Below are 18,683 nucleotides of genomic sequence, written 5' to 3'. Positions count from 1 at the left end.
GCTTAGGGGCCCAAGTCCTCTTTTAAAGGTAATATTGAGACAGATTTTGAATGCTAATTAGTTTTCTGAAGATGGAGCCCAGCATTAGGTCCTCACAGCCAATTACTTGTTTTGTGCTTTAAAAGCTTTCTAGCAGTGATCCATCTTCAGATATCCCTTTTCATTCCTGCTAGTTTTTCTCAGAAAAAATCCCCCTTGTGCTGATTCAACTTAAAGAGAAGGACACAGCAAAAACGGTGATGGACTGGAGGGCAGTCCCAGATTTACCGCAGATGCCAAAATCCCCATGACTTTGTATGGTCCAAAGCTTCTGTCTACACAGCAGAGAGAGGAGAGCAGCACACGGTACCTTGGGGAAATCCTGCACCCAACACTCACCACAGTCAGCATTCACACAGAGGACCACGGCAGCAATTCCCAAACCTTTCTGCTTTACAAACCCAGCCCCTGCTGCAATCAGCCTTCCCCAAAGGCTCCAAATACCAACATAAGTCATTGCAAAACTCTGAGGCTTTGGACCACCCTTGGCTGTCTTGAACCCATTGCTCTTGAGCAGTGACAAAGCACTTGATGGGCAAAACTTCCCCATTCAATGGAGTCCTGAACAACACCAGCAGCAACGCTAGAACAGGACCTGGGAAGAACAGCCAGGCACATCGCCTGGAGGCCCAGAGGCAGACTATGGACCATGGCTGTCCGGAGAGCTGCAGGAAACACCACATCTCCTGCAGGAGGGCAGGAACCGTGGCATGGCTTGGGGTGTTGTGAGCTCCCTTGGGGCCTTGGCTCTGCTCTGGAGATGCCAAATTGCAAACCAGAGGGGTGCCACAGGCCCTGCCCCTGCTCCCTCTGCCCCTGCTCCTGCTCCCTGCCCCACCTCCCCCGGCCCCTGTTCCATGTTCCTTTGCTTCTGCCCATGCTCATGCTCCCTGCCCCTCTGTTCCCAGCTCCTGCCCATGCTTCTGCCCCTCTGCCCCTTCCCTGGGCTCTTACCACTGCCCCTGCTGCTGCTCCTACCCCTGCCCGTGCTCCACCCCTGCTCCTCCGTTCCTGTCCCCCAGCTCCTGTCCCCCAGCTCCTGCCCCCCCCTGCCCCCAGCTCCTGCCCCCCTTACCCCCCAGCTCCAGCCCCTCTGCCCCCAGCTCCTGCCTCCCTTACCCCCAGCCTCTGCCCCCCTTACCCCCCAGCCCCTCTCCTCCCCAGCCCCCCTTACCCCCAGCTCCAGCCCTCCTCCCCCAGCTCCGTCCCCGCCGGGCGGTGCAGCCGTCCCCGGGCAGGGCAGGACGAGGCTGCCCGCTGTCCCCTCTGTCCCCGCTGTCCCCTCTGTCCCCGCCGTCCCCTCTGTCCCCGCTCACCCAGAAGCGGGACCCGCAGAAGCGTTCCATGGCCGCGGGCCGAGGGCAGCCCGGGCTCCGCGCGGGGAGCAGCGGCGGCTGCGGGGCGGGACGGGGCGGGGGCAGCGGGACGGGACCGCCCCGGGCAGCGCCCACCCGGGCACGGGGAGGGAAGGGACCTCGCAGCCCACCCACCCCTGCCACGGGCAGGGACACCTCTCACTGGATCAGGGGCTCCGAGCCCCATCCAACCTGGCCTGGAACCCCTCCAGGGATGGGGCAGCCACCACTGCTCTGGGCAACCTGGGCCAGGGCCTCCCCACCCTCACAGCAGAACATTTCTCCCTAAGATCTCATCTCAGTCTCCCCTCTGAAAACTGTTCACCTTGCCCTCTCGCTGCCCTCCCTGATCCAGAGCCCCTCCCCAGCTTTCCTGGAGCCCCTCTCCCTACTGGGAGCTGCTCTGAGGTCTCCCCACAGCCTCCTCTTCTCCAACCCCAACTCTCAGCCTGTCCTCACACAGGAGGTTCTCCAGCCCTCGGATCATCTCCGTGGCCTCCTCTGGCCTCGCTCCAACAGCTCCGTGTCCTCCCTGTGCTGAGGACTCCAGAAGTGGATGCAGGGCTCCAGATCAGATCTCCCAAGAGCAGAGCAGAGGGGCAGAATTCTCCCCGTCACTCTGCTTGTCCTGCTGCTTTGCATGCAGCCCAGGACATCTGCTGGTCTGTTGGGTTTGGAGCTGCCCACACCCTTCCATCCAGACCATTCAGGCTTATGTTAACATCTTGGAGACACTTGTCATCATCCTGTTGGAAAGATGTGGAGTCTGGCTGCCTGAGTGGGACCTAAACAAGCACCACATCTCTTACCCATCCATCTGCAGCCTCTTTCTTCCAGCTGATTGCTTGTGCTGTGGACATACGATTAAACCAGCACTATGGATCTATTTTCAAAAGCTTCCAGTCAATAAATTCCATGTCTATATGTAACTAACACCTTGGACACAATCTGGATTGTGTTTTGTAGTATAACACCTTGGACACAATCTGGATTTCCCCTCCCCGTGATGCAGGAGCACTGTTTGCTTTTCTCTTGGGCAGGACTTCTCCTAAAGCATTATTGACCTTCCAGCACCTGCTGTTTTTCCACCCACTTGCTGCAGCATCTGGTTCAACAACATCACCTCACGCAACGCACCCAGCTGCCACATGTCCACTTGAATACTGTAAGAGTGTGATTGCCTTCCTGGCTGGAAGGTGAAGAACCAGCAGGCAGATGGCTGTTGTCATAAATGCTCACCAGAAGGAAAAAGAAGGATGATAGCTGCATCCCAAAAATATTTCATCCATAAACAAAAAAGTCCTGCTAATCTTATATGGAGACCACTGAAGACACTAGAGATGATACCCACTTAGACTATCACCAGAGAACGCTGTGTGCTGAGAAGTTGAGACATTCACTCTAATCTCACTAAAGGTACGCAGTCCTTGTGAGTGTGGGAAGATCAGATCTAGCCCAAGATGAAGTTCTGGGGTGATTGCCTACAAGATATGAAATCACAGCCTGATCCAGGCTAATCAGCACAATCACACTGCAACCCTCAAGGAAATCCTAGAGGAACCCCAGCCAACTGGGTGAACAAGGTCTCCTCCCCTGCAATAACCTCTGGCAGCAGCTGCCCCAAGAGAAGAGCTGAGGATCTGATCTGTTTCAACACATGAGTGTGAATGTCTTGCTTCTTGCACTGAGGAGCAGCAGTTGGTGCAGTTTGAGAACGTGTCCTAAATGAAAACCAGCACCTCACGAACAGCTATCGTAGCTGTAGGTGCAGGAGGGCAAAGGTTTATTTTATCAGCGCGCTGCACAGTTCCATTGACATATGCAGTGCGAATTAATCCTGATTAAATTATTTGCTTCAGTGGAATTGCTCTCCTGTATCTGTGGAAGAAAGTCCTGTGGGAGGGTGTCTCCCTGGGTCTCACAGGGCCCTAAATGGTTTTGCCTCTTGCTTCACCTTCCTAACTCATGGTGGGCAGCTTCTGCCTTCAGTAGCAGTCCGGGCTGTCAAACAGGGATGGCACGGATGAGCGGGTGCCAGCTCCTGCTTCACGTTCCACCACAAGCTTGAGGAGAGCCACTCCAGGCAGCCAACCTGCACTGACTTTGCAGTGTAATTACTGACTTCCAGGTGCCGTCTGGTAAAACAGACTGACAGACAGGAGAAAATCAAAGGCAGGAATTAAGGGAATATTAAAGTCTCGGATAGACAAGATGGGAGGGGGAAGCCTAAAAGTTCCAGGGCAGGTCCATGATAAAGGATTCTGCTGAACCTGGTGCAAAGCAGAGCCTGGAGGACTATCTCAGGCAGCTCACTTTGCTCCTGTTCCTTTTTGATGATGGGAGGGAAGATAGATGTGCCCAGAACATGTCATTACTCCCAAACGCAGGCTATCTATGCAGAAAAACTAAATGGCATCTTTGATACAAATGTCAGGGGGGTCATAAACTCATCTTTTCTCACTGGACATTTATTCCAGGGAGTGGCAAGATCTGATCTAGGTTCATTTAACAACCTACTTGCACACTCTTTTCTCTGCTGGCTGCACAGAACAAGACTTTTCACCTGCTAACAAGGTCAATTGTGAAGCACCTACAAGGCACACCCAGAAGCCAAGCTATCAACTAGAGCGATTGGCTGGGGCAGGACAGAAGGGAACATGAGGGAGAAGCTATTTGTGTAAGCACAGTGCCAGCTACAAGGCAGGCTTCTCTTCAAATCACATCTCACGCTACTTTGCGAAGCACTAAAAGCAAAATGAAGTGCGACCGACTCCTGAAGAAACCCATGTAAAGAAGGACATATAGCATTGTGGGATGGGGAGGGCATGTGCAGCTCTGGAAGTCACAGTTTTATGGTTAGTTGACTATAAGTATCACCTTCTTTCCCCTGCTTGGAACAGCTGGGGCTCAGCTTCCTTGCCGAAACCCACAGAGGTGTCACTTTTCACAGATGTTATGAAAAAGAGACTGCCAAAGCAACGTTCCCAGCAAGGCTCTACACATTTACTGCATGAGAAAGGGGATGGCACCTTGTTTTAACACATGAAAGATGTGGACTGGGAACAAACTCTGCTTAAAGTCAACATGGCATGAGTAGCAGCAGCCTTTGGGTTTCTTCTTCTCAGACGGTCAATAGGGCTGTGTTTAGTGTCCATCTCTCATCTTGCAGGAAAGGATTTAACTTTCATTTCCTCATTTCTAGAAATCACAACGAGCACTTTGGAATCCCATGATAAACCAGATAAGGCAGCAGGCTGGGAATTTGCAGCCCCAGTTTTTACTCACAGCTCTGCTCTTGGGCATGTATCAGCTATGTGGCTTTGTAGGCAAGGGGTGGAAGGCAAGATTCTCTTGGCTGGAAGACCAGAGGTGACAAGTCCCTGGAAAGTCGGCACGGGGAGCATTTGGCCTGAAGTTGCTTTGGAAAGTCATTCTGTTTGCCGTGGGCTAAGGTGTAGTCTACCCAGCGCATGGAGGCTCTGTGAAAGGAGAACATGGTGTATGTATGACTCCTCCAGGGCGTCGTGTGCAATACCATCTCCTCCTGTTTCTAGTGTTCCTGTGTTCATAGTGAGAACAACGAGCAGGAGAAGCAGCTAAACATGCAAAAAACTGCCCAGATCACCCCAAAGTGGTCCTGGAGCGGCTCCAGCAGTGAGTAGCCAAAATTGGAATGCACTGCGTGCGTCTCACCTGCTAGATAATTCCACAAACATGCCCTGAAGTGCCTAAAAAGGTTGGTGAAACCCATGGCAGGTGGAATGCACCCCAGCTTGCAGGCAGTTTACCAGCAGAAAGACCTTAGAGGGAGGGACAAACAGGCACAGATGAGAGGCACATGGCACCTGCGCTTTCTGGGGCTCAGATCCAAACTCTCCCACTTCAGCTCCTGATACGATTGCCTCAGCCCCCCCTTCCAACTCAGCCACCCCACCAGTCCCTCTAAGATTTAATGGGTTGGAGCTGTTCAGGATTTCACTGCAAAACGGGTGCACAAAATTCATGGTGTTTGCAGGGATCTTGGTTCCCGCTGTGTTTGAACGAAGCGGCGTTTGTCACCAGCCCTTGGCCACACTATGCTGCTGGCACCCGTCAGCGTGGTTCTGGTGTCAGCACAGCACATGCTGTCCACTGCGGTACTTTCGCTTTGTGGAATGACTCCAATATTAACTTCTTCCCTCAGAACAGCTGGATTCTACTTTCTGTTTCCGTAAAATGATTGTTAGCGCAGTAAGTAATTAAGTGGTTTAACCATCCTTTTCATTTCCCAGCTGGAGCTGCAGGGGTCTTTGGTTGCATTATTGAAAGTATTAAATAGATATGGAAAGATCATCGGAAAGATAATCTGTTCAGGCTTGCCAATTATAGCACCCACTGGCTCCAGCAATAATAGAAAACGCCAGAGTATGTTGCAGGATTATAAAACGTGCTGTAAACATATCAGAAGCATCAAATACAACACGTAACGACCACCTTCAGTCACCCTCAAAGGCAAAAATGCCAGCGAGGCAATGGCCGTTGCTTGATGACCATAGCAAACCAAACGGAACCAGCCGGGACAGGGACCTGGCACACAAACACCCCAGCGAAGCCCCTTCAGTGACAAGCGCCACGCCCGAGCAAACTCCCAACCGCCCAGCGCCTCAGCACAGGCCAGGCGGGACGCCACAAGGCCTGCTTCGTGGTTATCCTCCTCCCACGCTGGGCCGAGCGGAGGTCCACCACCGCGTTGGAGCTCATGGGTTGTGGGTGTACAGCAGGTGCTGCGTGCGAGGCTGCAGCCTGCTGGGATGTGGGTTTTCCACCTGTGTGCAGAAGCATGTGCAGGGACAAAGCGGCCTCTGGGATGCTCGACAGCCCCAGGGCTGTCCCTGGACCCGCTGTCGTCCCCCAGGGCTCTGCACAACCCCAGGCTGTGCAGCCAGGGAGAGGAGATGCCCGCGGGTGGGATGCAGCTCCGCGAGCAGTGGGCAACGCGTGGCTCTGTGGCGGCTGTGGGTGCTCCCAAGCCTGGGAAAAACCCTTCCTCCCCTCCTACAGTAGGAAAAGACATTTAAAAACTCAATGGTTGAAAAATCTTAGCAAAAATAACGCCGCTTTTTCTGGTTTTTTTTTTTTTTCCTGACACACCGAACTGGGACACAAAGTGCTTTGCGAGAGGGGCAAAACGAGTCCTCGGGATGCTCCGTGTGGATCGCCGCGATGCTGGAGAGCCGGGCTGGGGCGGGGGGTGGCCGGGGAGCGGGGGCGGCCCGGGACGGCTCCGTGCCCCCACTAGATGGTAGCAAAGCCCCGCGGACAGGAGCCCCGGCCCCGCCGGCTCCGGTTTCCCCGCCCGGGGCTGCAGCCGCTCCCCCCCCCCCCCCCGGGCAGTGCCCCCCGAGGGCTCTGCGCCCCCAACTCAGTGCCCGGAGCCCCTCCCCGGTCGCTGCTCACGGCTGGTCCGTCACTGGGAGCCGGGCACATCGCTTGGAATTGCTTTTTCCTACCTTATTTTTGGGGGTGTTGTAGTGCAGGTCCCGTCTGAGACTTGTTGGCAACACCTCCATCGTTCGCTCTAGAAGACCTGAGATACAGAAGGCACAAAAAGCACATTCCTCTTCTTCATGCAGGGGTTTGCTGGGTTCCAGCAAGAGATGTGCTGTACCGGCAGGTCTATCTGATGGGACACAGCCTCCAGAAGGCAGACACAGACCAGTTCACCTCGCTAGAACAACTAGGACAAAACCAAACTGGATTTGAAGTGCTGTTCCCCTGGATGCAGCCACCATTGCATAGGATGGTTTGAGTTGGAAGGACCTCAAAGCCCATCCAGTTCCAACCCTGGACGTCTCCCACTGGATCAGGGGCTCCGAGCCCCATCCAACCTGGCCTGGAACCCCTCCAGGGATGGGGCACCACCACTGCTCTGGGCACCCTGGGCCAGGGCCTCCCCACCCGCACAGCAAAACATTTCTCCCTAAGGTCTCATCTCAATCTCCCCTCTTTCAGCTGAAAACTGTTCCCCTCATTCCTCTCCCTGCCCTCCCTGATCCAGAGCCCCTCCCTGGCTTCCCTGGAACCCCTTTCCCTACTGGAAGCTGCTCTAAGGTCTCCCTGCAGCCTTCTCTTCTCCAGACTGAACAACCCCAACTCTCTCAGCCTGTCCTCGTACGGGAGGTGCTCATCCTCCCTATGGCCTCCTCTGGACTCACAACAACAGAGACAACAACTTAGTTTCATGTGGCATCCTAATTACCAAACAGAACAACAAAGCGCCCTGCCAGGCTCTGGCAAATCGGGATCACACAGCCAGTCTGGGTAGAAGCCTTCCAAAAAAACACAACCCAAACGCAGCAAAAGAGCTGCATACAGGAACGCTCACAAAATAGAGCAGAAAAACAATCCCCCTGCAAAGTCCCTCTGCAACCCAGCATCACAACTAGAGGTTTTGCCATGTCCTCAATCACCACAGGGTTAAATCACCTGTGTGTGGAGAGGTGGGAAGTGCTGGAACCTGTCATCTGCTCGGCTTTCCTGGCTCAGCCCAGCTTACCTTAATGCCACGTGGATTCTCCAGCCTGGGAGAGGTGAGAAGGCACTTCAGTGGTTCCAGCCAGGTGGGGTTGGCCCCGCAGCCTGGACAACATGGATATATTACAGAGCTCACCTCTGGAGTCCTGCTCTGTGTAGATTTGTGGGGGATTTTGCACAGATCTGCTTTTTCTCTCTGTTTAAGGGCTAAATTCTTTCCTGCTGTTTTCTACTTAGAGGTGAATACAAGAGGGCCTTTATCCAAACAACCTCTAGACCACACAGCCGCTCTGGGTATCAGCTTAGGGTCCCTCCTGCAGCAGAGCGATCAAGTCATTCAAGCCCAAGTGAGCAATGGGGCTGCAGAGCGCCCGAGTGCCTCTTTCCTCGAGCGGCTGCTGCCCAGAGGAGAGGAGACTTCATCTTAGGAGCTAAATAACTCATTCACTAAAAACCCCAGAAGAACTTAGGTTTAAATGCTTCTGGTGATACCTGAGGAGCACCTGGAGGCTGAGCTCGTGCTGCCCTGCAACTTGCAGTCCACAGTTCCCAGGGTGGATCCATCCCTACCACCTCCTCCTCAGCAAGGAGTGATGGAGAAGTGGCTGCTGTCCTTCAGGCTGGAACTCTTAAAGTGGGAGTGTGGAAAAGCCCGGCATCCTCCTCTTCACAGTGACATGTTCTCATGGATCTGCTCCTTCTCCTGACTCCCTCCTCCCCTGGGGCTGCAGCTCTCTCATTGCGGTCCCGGCAGCCTGCGCATCACTCAGCATCTTGCCAAGCTGTCCTTCACCAGCGCGGTGTGATGGCAGCAGCAGAGCTGAGGGGCTCCTTGGTGGAACAGCCCACCCTGGGCGATGCGCGGCACCAGAGGTGCTTGTGGTGTCAAACTGAATCCCTTCACAACAGGCCGACACCTAACAATCTTCCTTTCAACTTCTGCTCTCCAATACCTGCTCCTACTGTTTGCAATTAAAATGTAACCAAAGACTTGGCCGCTCTGAGCCATACGGATCAGCATCAGCGACAACAACAAAAGGGAAGGGCACAGATGTTTTCTTTTCAAAAGCTTTTAATAGGACACATTTGTTTTTGTCATTTGTAAAGATTTACACTCATTTTTTGTCTTTTTTCTTTTATTAAAAAGGAACATTTTAACCCAATTTTCCCCATGAATACCACCTTTTGTTGCCCTGACCAAAAGACCTCATTTTGGCCTATATACCTGGTACAGTATAACAATATATTACCTATTAAATACAAAGTTCTATAATATATACTAGGTCGTTACGGACGTTGCAATGGTACTGTGCCTACTCTAGTCACCTTGTGTATAGTGTACATGGGTTATTAGAGCCGAGGGGCAGAAAAGGGCAGACTGGGGCATTGCCTAATTTACAACGGTAACGCTTTTATTTTTCCTTTTCTTCACCTTGAACACACCTTGTGCTGAGTGCAATCCACACAAGTCAAAAACAGTGTTTTCTTTGCCTTCCTCCAAAATATCTACATTATAAACAGCCTGTAACCGCGCTAGGAAATGTCAGTCCTGCGTGCAAGGGGTTGGAATGGAATTTACATTTTTCCAGACACATCTGCAATCTCTTTTTTTCCCCCCATGTGTCAAACTGGCAAGAGCAGAATATCCACCTGGATACAGTAAATTCGCAGTAGTAAAGTGCTGGTGTGCTTGAGTGTACTGGAGAGCCATGCGACTACGTCAGCATCGAGAGGGGCTGGGGCTTGGGGGTAGATATTTCAGGTGGGTACAGCTCTCGATCAATAATAGCACTGCGATATCGTAGAACTCGAGCTTAGCTGCTTAAATCTAAACGCGACCTGGATGCAGGCGCTGAAACTAGGCTCTACGGGTTGTAACGCAGCAGGGCTGGCGCCAGGTTTAGGAAAAGGAACCGGTAGAGAAGAGCTGCTTCTGTTCCCAAGAGGCTACGCAGAGTTTTTAACAATTTCTCTATAGATTGCTACAAAAATATAAAAAATTCTATCAACATAACCATTCTACAGAATTTCTGTGGATTTTTGTACATTTTGCTTAAAAAAAGTCAAATTCTATAAAACCCCCCCCACATGGTATTTAAAATCAGCTGAAGATTATTGCACACGCTGCAGAACATCTGTATTTGTTTGACAAAAGGGCATCTAGAAAAAACTCAGCCAGTCTAGAAAACAAACTATTTTACATGGATTTCTCTTCCTGAATGCATCACCATAGTGTACTTTTTCATCGATGAGTCCTTACTGAATATTCATGTGTGATGTAAACTTTTTGCCACTTCCACAAACCTTATCAGTGGGCAAAACCCCAAGTATTGAAACTAGAAGAGCCTTCAGGCTTTCAGCATCGGGAGTTGAGCATTGGATCCACATCAGCTTGTTGTGCCGCGGTTTCAAGCTGAAATGTTGCATGTTTTTTTCGGTACAGAAGGAACTGTATGAGTAGTATCATTCCAGCTAAACAAACAAGCTCCTCATCATTAAGGAACATGGGTTGGCAATTTTAGTTGCCGGGCTATTTTCCCAAATTATTTAGGCTGTGTGAAAGGCAAAGCTAAGGCTCATTACGAGTGTAAAACCAACAAGGGATTACAAATATTTCTGAGGCTTAATACACTGTAATTTTATTATTTCCTTAAATATGATCTTGGGGAGAAACTGATGAAAGGTTTGTTTGAAATCACTGCTTTAACCAGGCTCAGCTCCGGATTTGGCGTGGCATATCAAAGAGAGCGGGCTCCGTGTGGCCCCGCGTTGAGGAAGGGGGGGAAAAATGTCCCAGCCAAGAACTAATGGAACTGCAGTACATAGTGCAGAATGTTAATCCTCCTGCTTCAACTCCACTGATTGCCTGACTTCCCGCTGAAAGCCTTTACATTTCTCCAGGACATGTAAAATCAATAGGAATTGTTTATGGAGTAAACGTCCTCAAGTAAAAATAAAGGAGCTTAAGACCTCACTTGGGCTCTTAGGTATAAACAGCATCTTCTTGTACGTCTCCTTGAAGCTAATGCAGACACATGTAGTTGTAACAGCCTAATCTCTGCATGGATAAAAGGCTGTACATCAACATGTTGTAGTGATTTGGAAAGATCAGTAGTTCTCAGAAAGTTACAAACTCCTGCCTGACAGAATTAGCACAAATCCTCCTCTCGCCTGCGCTGGTTTAAAGACTCGAGCCAGCAAAGCCTTATTGAGTTTTAAACCTGCGCTATTTAAACCTGAGCAGTTCTAAACCTCTGCTATTCACACGCTTCAAACCACGCCTGCAGAGTCTGTCTTGGCCTACATCTTCATGTGATTCCACAGGAGCTGAGGGAAGCTCGTGTCTGGTTTCCATCAGCCTTGGGAAGAGCGGGAGGTGTGGGGCCGGACCAGCCTCTTGTGGCTTTCAGGCGAAGGGTCCAGCTTTACCAGCGGCTTTATGCAAAGGGTGTTAGCACAGAAATAATTAATTTCTGAGATGATGACGTTAAGGACATTATATAAGGACATGAATTCCATTTTTATCTACTTTGTACCACGATGTTGCTGCTTAAGGCTTCTGACAGATTGGAAATAAAATTACAGCCAGGGTCATATAAATTAACTCCAGCAGTGACAGCAAAACCCCACCTCTGTAAACTGAAAACCAATGGCCATTTCAGCACCTACAGACATTCTTACATCTATTCTGTGAAATAACTTGCAGTGGGCCTTGATTCACATAGAATGAATGGGTTGGAAGGGGCCTCAAAGCCCATCCAGTGCCAACCCGGGACACCTCCCACAGGATCAGGGGCTCCGAGCCCCATCCAACCTGGCCTGGAACCCCTCCAGGGATGGGGCACCACCTCTGCTCTGGGCACCCTGGGCCAGGGCCTCCCCACCCTCACAGCAAAACATTTATTCCAAAAATCTCTTCTCAATCTCCCCTCTTCCAGCTGAAAACCGTTCCTATTGTCCTATCCCTGCCCTTCCTGAAGGATAACCGTATGATCTTCATCTTCAAGAATTACTTCAATACGATCAACCTTAAGGCAGTTTAAGCCAGAGCTTAACTTTATAAACACACGCTTACGCCCACTGCTGCGCTGTGTCTGCACCCGATTCACCTGCTGCAACTATAAACCACAGCCTTGCTCTCCTTTCTGCCCGGCGCAGAAAGAAGTTCCACAAACCATGAGCTTAGAGGGGCAACCCTCAGCAAGAGACATTGGAAAAACACATCTCAGAAGTGACCACAAGTTTTTCTTGCCTCAGTTTCCCAAGCATAGAATCACAGAATGGTTTGAGTTGGAAAGGACTTTAAAGACCATCCAGTTCCAACCCTCCTGCCATGGATCAGGGGAGGCATGTATGAAAATTATCCACTGATGTGACTTTGTGGGTCACCAGTGGGTGATCTGTACCATCCTTTCATGATTCAGTGCTGTGTATGCTTGAGGGGTTCTTCATTCACCATCTCCAGGAGTCTACCAGCACGTTGTGCCCTCCTGGCTTTGTGCACCTGCTTCTACGCTGGATGTTGATTTTATGCACGGTTGGAATATTGTTCTGTTAAAACACTGCCACTGCATTTCTATACTACCCAAACAATCTTCTTTTTTCCTCAAAATATCATTGAAGTCCAAGGGGAAAAATAAATTACATTAAATAATCTGTATTTACTGCTGACTGTGGGATACAGTTCCTCTGTAATGCACTAATTGGCTACATTTTGTGCTTTGCGAAACAAAATGAAACCGGAACAAAACAAAACAAAAAAAGAGAAGGGATTAAATATATATTTTTTTTAGGTTAAAATATTCATAAAAACCAACTTTATCTCAGAAATATTCTGAGATACATAAAATAGAAGAAAATTAAACGCATCTTTAGTCACAAAATGTACTACATCCCGCAATACTAGAGTCAATTAATTTAATAAAATATAATATACATATAGATTCTGCACATTGTATTGCTTTTACCTAAGCAGAACATATGCTTAAGTAAGCGTGATATAGGTTAACCACTCTTTTAACCAGCTGGTTCTTTAATCTTTCTTTGGAAATTTTTTACCCAGTGCCGTTTTGGAATACAGAGTTTTTTTTAATTTGTTTTTTCTCTTACATGAAAGGAAGAAAACATTTGGCACCAACAGAAAAGTAACTCAGGGGTCCGTTTCTGTTTGATCAAAGGAAAAGCTAGGAAGTGTCAACAAGTCTTTCTTTGGGGTAGGAGATGTTGACATACTGTCTGGAAGCAATGAATCCCCTATATCCATCGAATCCTTGGACTCACAAGACGGAGCACGCCGTCTCAAGCAGATGTCTCCACCGGCGGGCGAGATGCTGTGAGGTCCTCTGGGCAGTAAACTCTGTCCGTCGGGTGGATCTATGGATATACACGGAGGGCTCAGTTTTTTCTTCTGCCGCGTTCCTTGCAAGCCTTCCATTTCACTTACCACCTGACTTATGAAGCCAGAAGAGCTAGATGTGGAATGGTGCTGAGGGCTGTTTTCCATGGAACAAATCTCTATGGAATGTCTCCTTTGATCATCCAACCACGAGGGAGGTTTTTTTAGAAGACCCTGGGTGTCTACACTGTGGTATTTCTTTAGGTCCTTCAATGTAACGTTGCCGGTATTGCCTATGTTCCTCTTAGGAGTGAGAGGCTGAGCCTCCGAACAGGCACTCGAGGCTGTACAAGTTTCTGAAGTGAGAGGCTCCGAGGAGCTGTTTATCTCGGATACTTCTTGGTCCATGGAATCTCCAGGTGCCTCCTCAAAGGAGCCTGCGCAAGCACACGATGCTGGTGCCTGCTTTGAAATATTATACTGATTGTGGGAAAGCTGCTGCGTATGAACACTCGCCCGGCTCCATGCAGCCAACTCTCGCGCTTCTGAGGGCGTCAGAGCCACTGATGACTCCTCTTTGGGCACAGCGGGGACATTGGGGTCAGAGAGTTCACTCACCTCGGTGTGGAGATCCTCCTTGCTATCCAAAGAGTCGTTCCTTATAGCCATCTGGATCAGAGCGCAGAGGGATCGGGGAGGAGGGGAGATGTCAGATGAGAGAGAGACCAAATCAAGGTTAGTACAAGCAAGACATAGGGTTTACAGGGCACTCAACTCTCCTGAGATCCCTCAGCGCAGACCCACCAACTCCTCTGATGACGTGTGCTGTGGGTTCTGGCCATTCCCCTGCTTCAGCGATACGTGATTTTGGCCCTTCATTTTTCGTACCTGTTTAGCTTCCTCCTCTGGAGAGCTGCAAACCCAGAAGGTCCCCACCCAAACTCAGACATAGTCTTATTATGCAAAGGATGAGAGTCTACAGTAAAGACTTATTTTATTGTCTTTATGTTATCAGCCCAAGCATGAGAGGGAAGATGTGCAAGCGAGCCTGTGCATTCCCTTCCCTCGCTCAGGTGATGTTGAGGGCATGAAGCCAGATCCCCAGAGCCAATGATGCCCAAGCAACCATGCTCTGCGCCAGCATCAGGGCTACAGCCTGTCCCTGGCGTTGGTCCCCGGGCTGGAGCCACAATTCTGCACCATCTTACAGACAGAGAGCTGGAAAAGCTGGACTAATAATAATCTGTAGTTATTTCACAACTCATTCTGACGCTTGAGTTCAGGCTTCCTAAGGCACATTTTGCCTTGGCTGTCTGGAGCCTTATGCAGCATCAGCGCCTGCTGGCAGAGAGACCCCACGGCATGTTTGGAAGGCTTTGTCTTTTCACTGCATTGCATCCCTTGTCAAAAGCGTTTATAAATCAGCCCTTAAAGGCAGAGTCTCCTTTTGAGACGGCTCTTAAATGATCTTAGAGATTAAAAACTTCACAAAGAAATTTGGAGGAGCTGCATGCAGCTGGTCTCAGGCCTTTCGAGAAGCGTAAGGAGATGAAATTCCTCATGCTAAGGAATGCTTTTTTGATGAATCGCCCCAAAATGATCTTAGAATTTTTATATAAATTGTCCCGCAAGGATCATTCGAGCCAAATGGTGCTCGACTCTGCAATTCAGGCAGCGCTCTCATCAGCTGCAGTGCGCACACGTGTGCAAGCAGGAACACACGAGTCTGTTGCTGCATCTGCACCCTGGGCTCCCTTTGTTGTCTGTGAGAGCCGAGAGAACATTCAGTACAGCAAATGACTTGGTCCAATGCCGGCGAATCCTTTCTAATTAAAACTTTACAGCATAACACTGGCAAAGAACCACAGTCCAGAGCGGGGCTAATTCTAGACTCTTAATGCCAAGAGTTTGAGTGAATGTTTGGGAGAAGAAATCATGGTCATACCCTGAGAAGAGACACAGACCACAAAACCAGCAGAATAAGGAAGCAAAAAGTAAATGTTGTCATTACTTTTGCTTGTGCACCAACCTGTGTTGCGTACAACGACAGTGGTACTCACCACCGGCTCACTCTTTCCCTATGACACAGGCATCTTTGGTAGTTGTTAATAGTAATTGTACAAACGAATTACTGCTTAGTTTCAAAGTAAAAGGTCCCTCTGCCATCCCACTGGACGTACGCCTGGAGCTGCCACAGCTCGGTGCAGCCGCACCTTGGCCACCCAGTCCTGGCACCAGAAAATCAGTACAGTTTTAATTTCAGGTAGAATTCCCTGGAGAAAAGCGTTTGCAATGCACTGCCGAGGAGCGTATTCCCCAGCAGGGGATGTTCTCTCAAAGCATCCGATTCACTCATCTTCATCTGCAACTGCACCGCTAATTGTCCAACTTTCTGGAGTCTACACGTCCCAGCAGGGGCCGTGCCCGCTGCCCGGCTCGCTGGAGGCAAAGGGACGCTAAACACAGGTTTTACTGGTGGAGGAAAGTGCACGGACCAGGTATGTGGTGGACAAGATTAATCTATGCACAAATTCAGGATAGGAAATGGGACGAGGGGGAAGGGAAAGGAAAGAAAGAAAAGAAAGAAAATAAATCAGAATTACATGCAATCTATGTAACAATAGGGAAAAAAGGGTAGTGCAAGCCAAAATGCTTTGCTGGTTTGGGCTGTGATGTGCTAATAACAAATTAGTGGTGGCAATAAAAGGAGCTGAGCAGAGAGTGCTTGAGCAAGCAGAAGCGAGGGGGGTGTAAAGGGAATTTGGCCTCTTTCAGGACTAAGTTTCACGGTGTTTGGTCATCTAGATCGCAATTAACAGTAACAGCAGTAGCGCCCGCTGGCCAGAACAACCTCACTGCTCCCATCAGCCTCGTTGGGAGATGCTGCTGGGGCGTGTGCCCAGGGCAACACCTTACTAACCTTTAGAGGGACCTTCCCGACGTGGGACCATACCGATTCCCTGTCCCAAAGCATTGTTCTTTCTGTAATGTCACCCTAAGGGTGTGCCCGTGTCACTACCCGAGCAGAGAGGGCAGGAAGGGGATGCATTAACTTCAGCATAGGAAAATGGTTTGAAAGAGATGCCTTCAAAGACATGAACAAAATTCGGCTGAGGATGATGGCTAACATGGTAATTTATTCTAGATAGATCAGTTCAAAAGGATGGGGCTGTTATTCATTAGAAAGCAAGCGAGAGTGGCTATGAACTGGAATCATGACATCAATTAGTTCCCCCATTAGCGGTGATTGGGGTAGCTGGCCAGCCCCGTGCAAACCAACACACACTAGGAATTTCTTATGTCAATTTAGCATGACAGACTAATGTAATTGTTAACCTTGGTACTTCACATTCCTTCTTAGAGCTTAATGAATCAACTGTCTAATTTGTCAATGTTGATTAAAAGATGAAAGAAATGGGAATATTTTCATGCAGGAAAGAAATTGCTTTGGAAAAAATAGAGCCGATCTATTTTGTGTGAAGAAAATCAGGCACGGAACTAGTGCAGAAAGCTTGGGAATCAGCCCTGCCGCTCGTCCTGAGCCGGCGGCACAACAGAAGGTGCTTAAAAATTGGAGAGTGAAGCACAAGTTTAAGTATTTTACTAAAAAAGATAAATTTAAACTTATGCTTCCAATCAAACAGACTGGAATCTTTGATTGGATCTCTCAGATCTTCAGTTGAATCGGGATTTAAATCAACGCCAGGCAACAACCAGAGATAAAACCAATTGCAAAATGAAATGTGTTCCGGTCTGCATATACCAGAGCTTTTCAAAAGAGCACAGGAGATTAAAAAGAATCTCAATTTTCAGGTTTCACTGTAAAACCAGTGTCCTTTCCATCGTGGTTTGGCCTACGAGATATATCCAGCTCCCTTTAAAAAGTTTTGGCCTTTTGAGAAGCCAGAGGAAGGGTGGCCTGGGATGGACCCTGCAGCCCCCGTGTCCTTGCAAGCACTGAGAAAATCACAGCAGTCAAGAATTAGTTCCTTAACCTCAACGAGCCCCAGGGGAGCATTTGGCTGCATTTATGAAGAGGACTGAAAAAAATAAAGTGCTAACAACGTGGAGAACATTTAGGCACGGTGCCAAAGGAGATGATACTCATCATGCACATTCCTTGGAGACTCCTGGATGGCTTTCAGATCAAAATGCATCAACCTTTCTGTTATTTCTGTAGGAGAATTACAGATCTCCAGAGTTTTTTGCTGTGAGTCCCGCCTTGAATTTAAAGCATGATTAACCTGGAAACACGACAGTGTACAACCTCAGCAGGTTCTTGATCGTCCGGCTGCTTACCTGCCTGCGGAGCAGCCTTTCGGCGGAAGGAGAATGCGCCTGCTGGGAAACCTGAGGCTTGCACGCCCTCCCCAAATGCTCGCGAGCTCTTAGGTGGTGAAAATGGTCTTTTGGAATCTGCAGGAGGGAGCTGGTGTCTGCCGGCTGCGACTGCACTGATGCCTTTGAACCTTGCAAGAGAAAGAAGAGACAGAAACGTGACATCTTCGTCCCGGAATTGCGTCCCGGCCTCAGGGACCCATAGGAGAAAACGGCCCCTTTTCACCTTGGACAAGACAGGCATGGCAAAACCTCTGAATTCAGCAAACAGCTCTCCGTGATCAGGAAAAACCTCCCACCTACTAATAAATTATTCCAAAATTGTCTATTATCTCATTTTTCTTGGCATACTGTTACAAGAGCTCCTGTTAAGAACAGAAGATTAGGAACAAGAAGCTCATCTGGACAATTTCTACATCCCTGCTTTAGGGCCAATGACTTTGCGGGCAACCACACATCTCGGCACTGCAAGGAGCTGACTTTGAAGGACTCTAGAAATGGATGCCTCTGTACCTGAGCACACAGACCAACTGTTGGGACCTCAAAACCAGCATGCACGCTGGAAAAGAAGCAAAAGGGAATGGCCCTTGGCGGCTTTCACGGCTAGCTTTACACAGCATCCCAGGAGATGGAAACACATCCTCTCCTGCCTCTTGCTGACCCATTGTGGTTGCTGGTTCCTTCTTCTCAAAGGTCTAAAACTCTGTGTGTTCCCCTCACCCCCGGGCACAACATTTTTCAAAACAATTCATTTAACCTGGACCGTGTCCCAGAGAATCTCATTTGTCCTGGAACCTTTCCCAGAACAACAGCCCCATTACGAAGGAGTATTCAAACAAATACCTCCTGCGAGTGCCAGTGTTTCTGACAACAAAACCTTTCTCAGCTTGAAATATTATGGCTTAGTTGGGGTGATTTATTAGAGGCGCCTGGCACCTTTTGCTGTCTTTTGCACTTTATAATATTACAAACTGTGAACAGGTAGGGGTGACCTCTCCCACCCTGAAAAGCAGTGACATTGTCGGTGGAAGAGGACAATGATCCTTATGCCAAGATTTGGGCACCTTCCCCACCTCCGAGCGCTTTGGCCCATTTAAGAACAA

At 49.4% G+C, this 18,683-nt stretch overlaps 2 protein-coding genes across 22 annotated transcripts in view; both read right to left on the bottom strand.

The window, feature by feature from the left end:
* ABCC3 (ATP binding cassette subfamily C member 3) overlaps positions 1-1,441 on the bottom strand; it is a 46,378-nt gene extending 44,937 nt beyond the window's left edge. Inside the window, exon 1 of the mRNA XM_054083437.1 lies at positions 1,356-1,441. Coding sequence (XP_053939412.1) covers positions 1,356-1,385 — 30 coding nt within the window. The 5' untranslated portion in view covers positions 1,386-1,441. The remainder of the gene's footprint in view (positions 1-1,355) is intronic.
* A 7,553-nt stretch (positions 1,442-8,994) lies between these two features.
* The window catches only part of CACNA1G (calcium voltage-gated channel subunit alpha1 G), a 148,229-nt gene continuing 138,540 nt past the window's right edge, over positions 8,995-18,683 (bottom strand). For 18 of the 21 annotated variants that reach the window (XM_054083079.1, XM_054083090.1, XM_054083082.1 and 15 more), the window contains 2 exons: positions 17,542-17,711; positions 8,995-13,911 (listed from right to left, as the gene is read on the bottom strand). In XM_054083079.1, coding sequence (XP_053939054.1) covers positions 13,057-13,911; positions 17,542-17,711 — 1,025 coding nt within the window. In that variant the 3' untranslated portion in view covers positions 8,995-13,056. Of the gene's footprint in view, positions 13,912-15,303; positions 15,763-17,541; positions 17,712-18,683 lie in introns of those variants that run through there. The other 3 variants (XM_054083092.1, XM_054083093.1, XM_054083097.1) reach the window with 3 other exon arrangements.

This window comes from Cuculus canorus, chromosome 18 (assembly GCF_017976375.1).
Source record: "Cuculus canorus isolate bCucCan1 chromosome 18, bCucCan1.pri, whole genome shotgun sequence".
Taxonomy (NCBI): Eukaryota; Metazoa; Chordata; class Aves; order Cuculiformes; family Cuculidae; genus Cuculus; species Cuculus canorus.
Note: the sequence above shows the minus strand (reverse complement) of the source record. Positions and strands in the feature narration are given on the sequence as shown.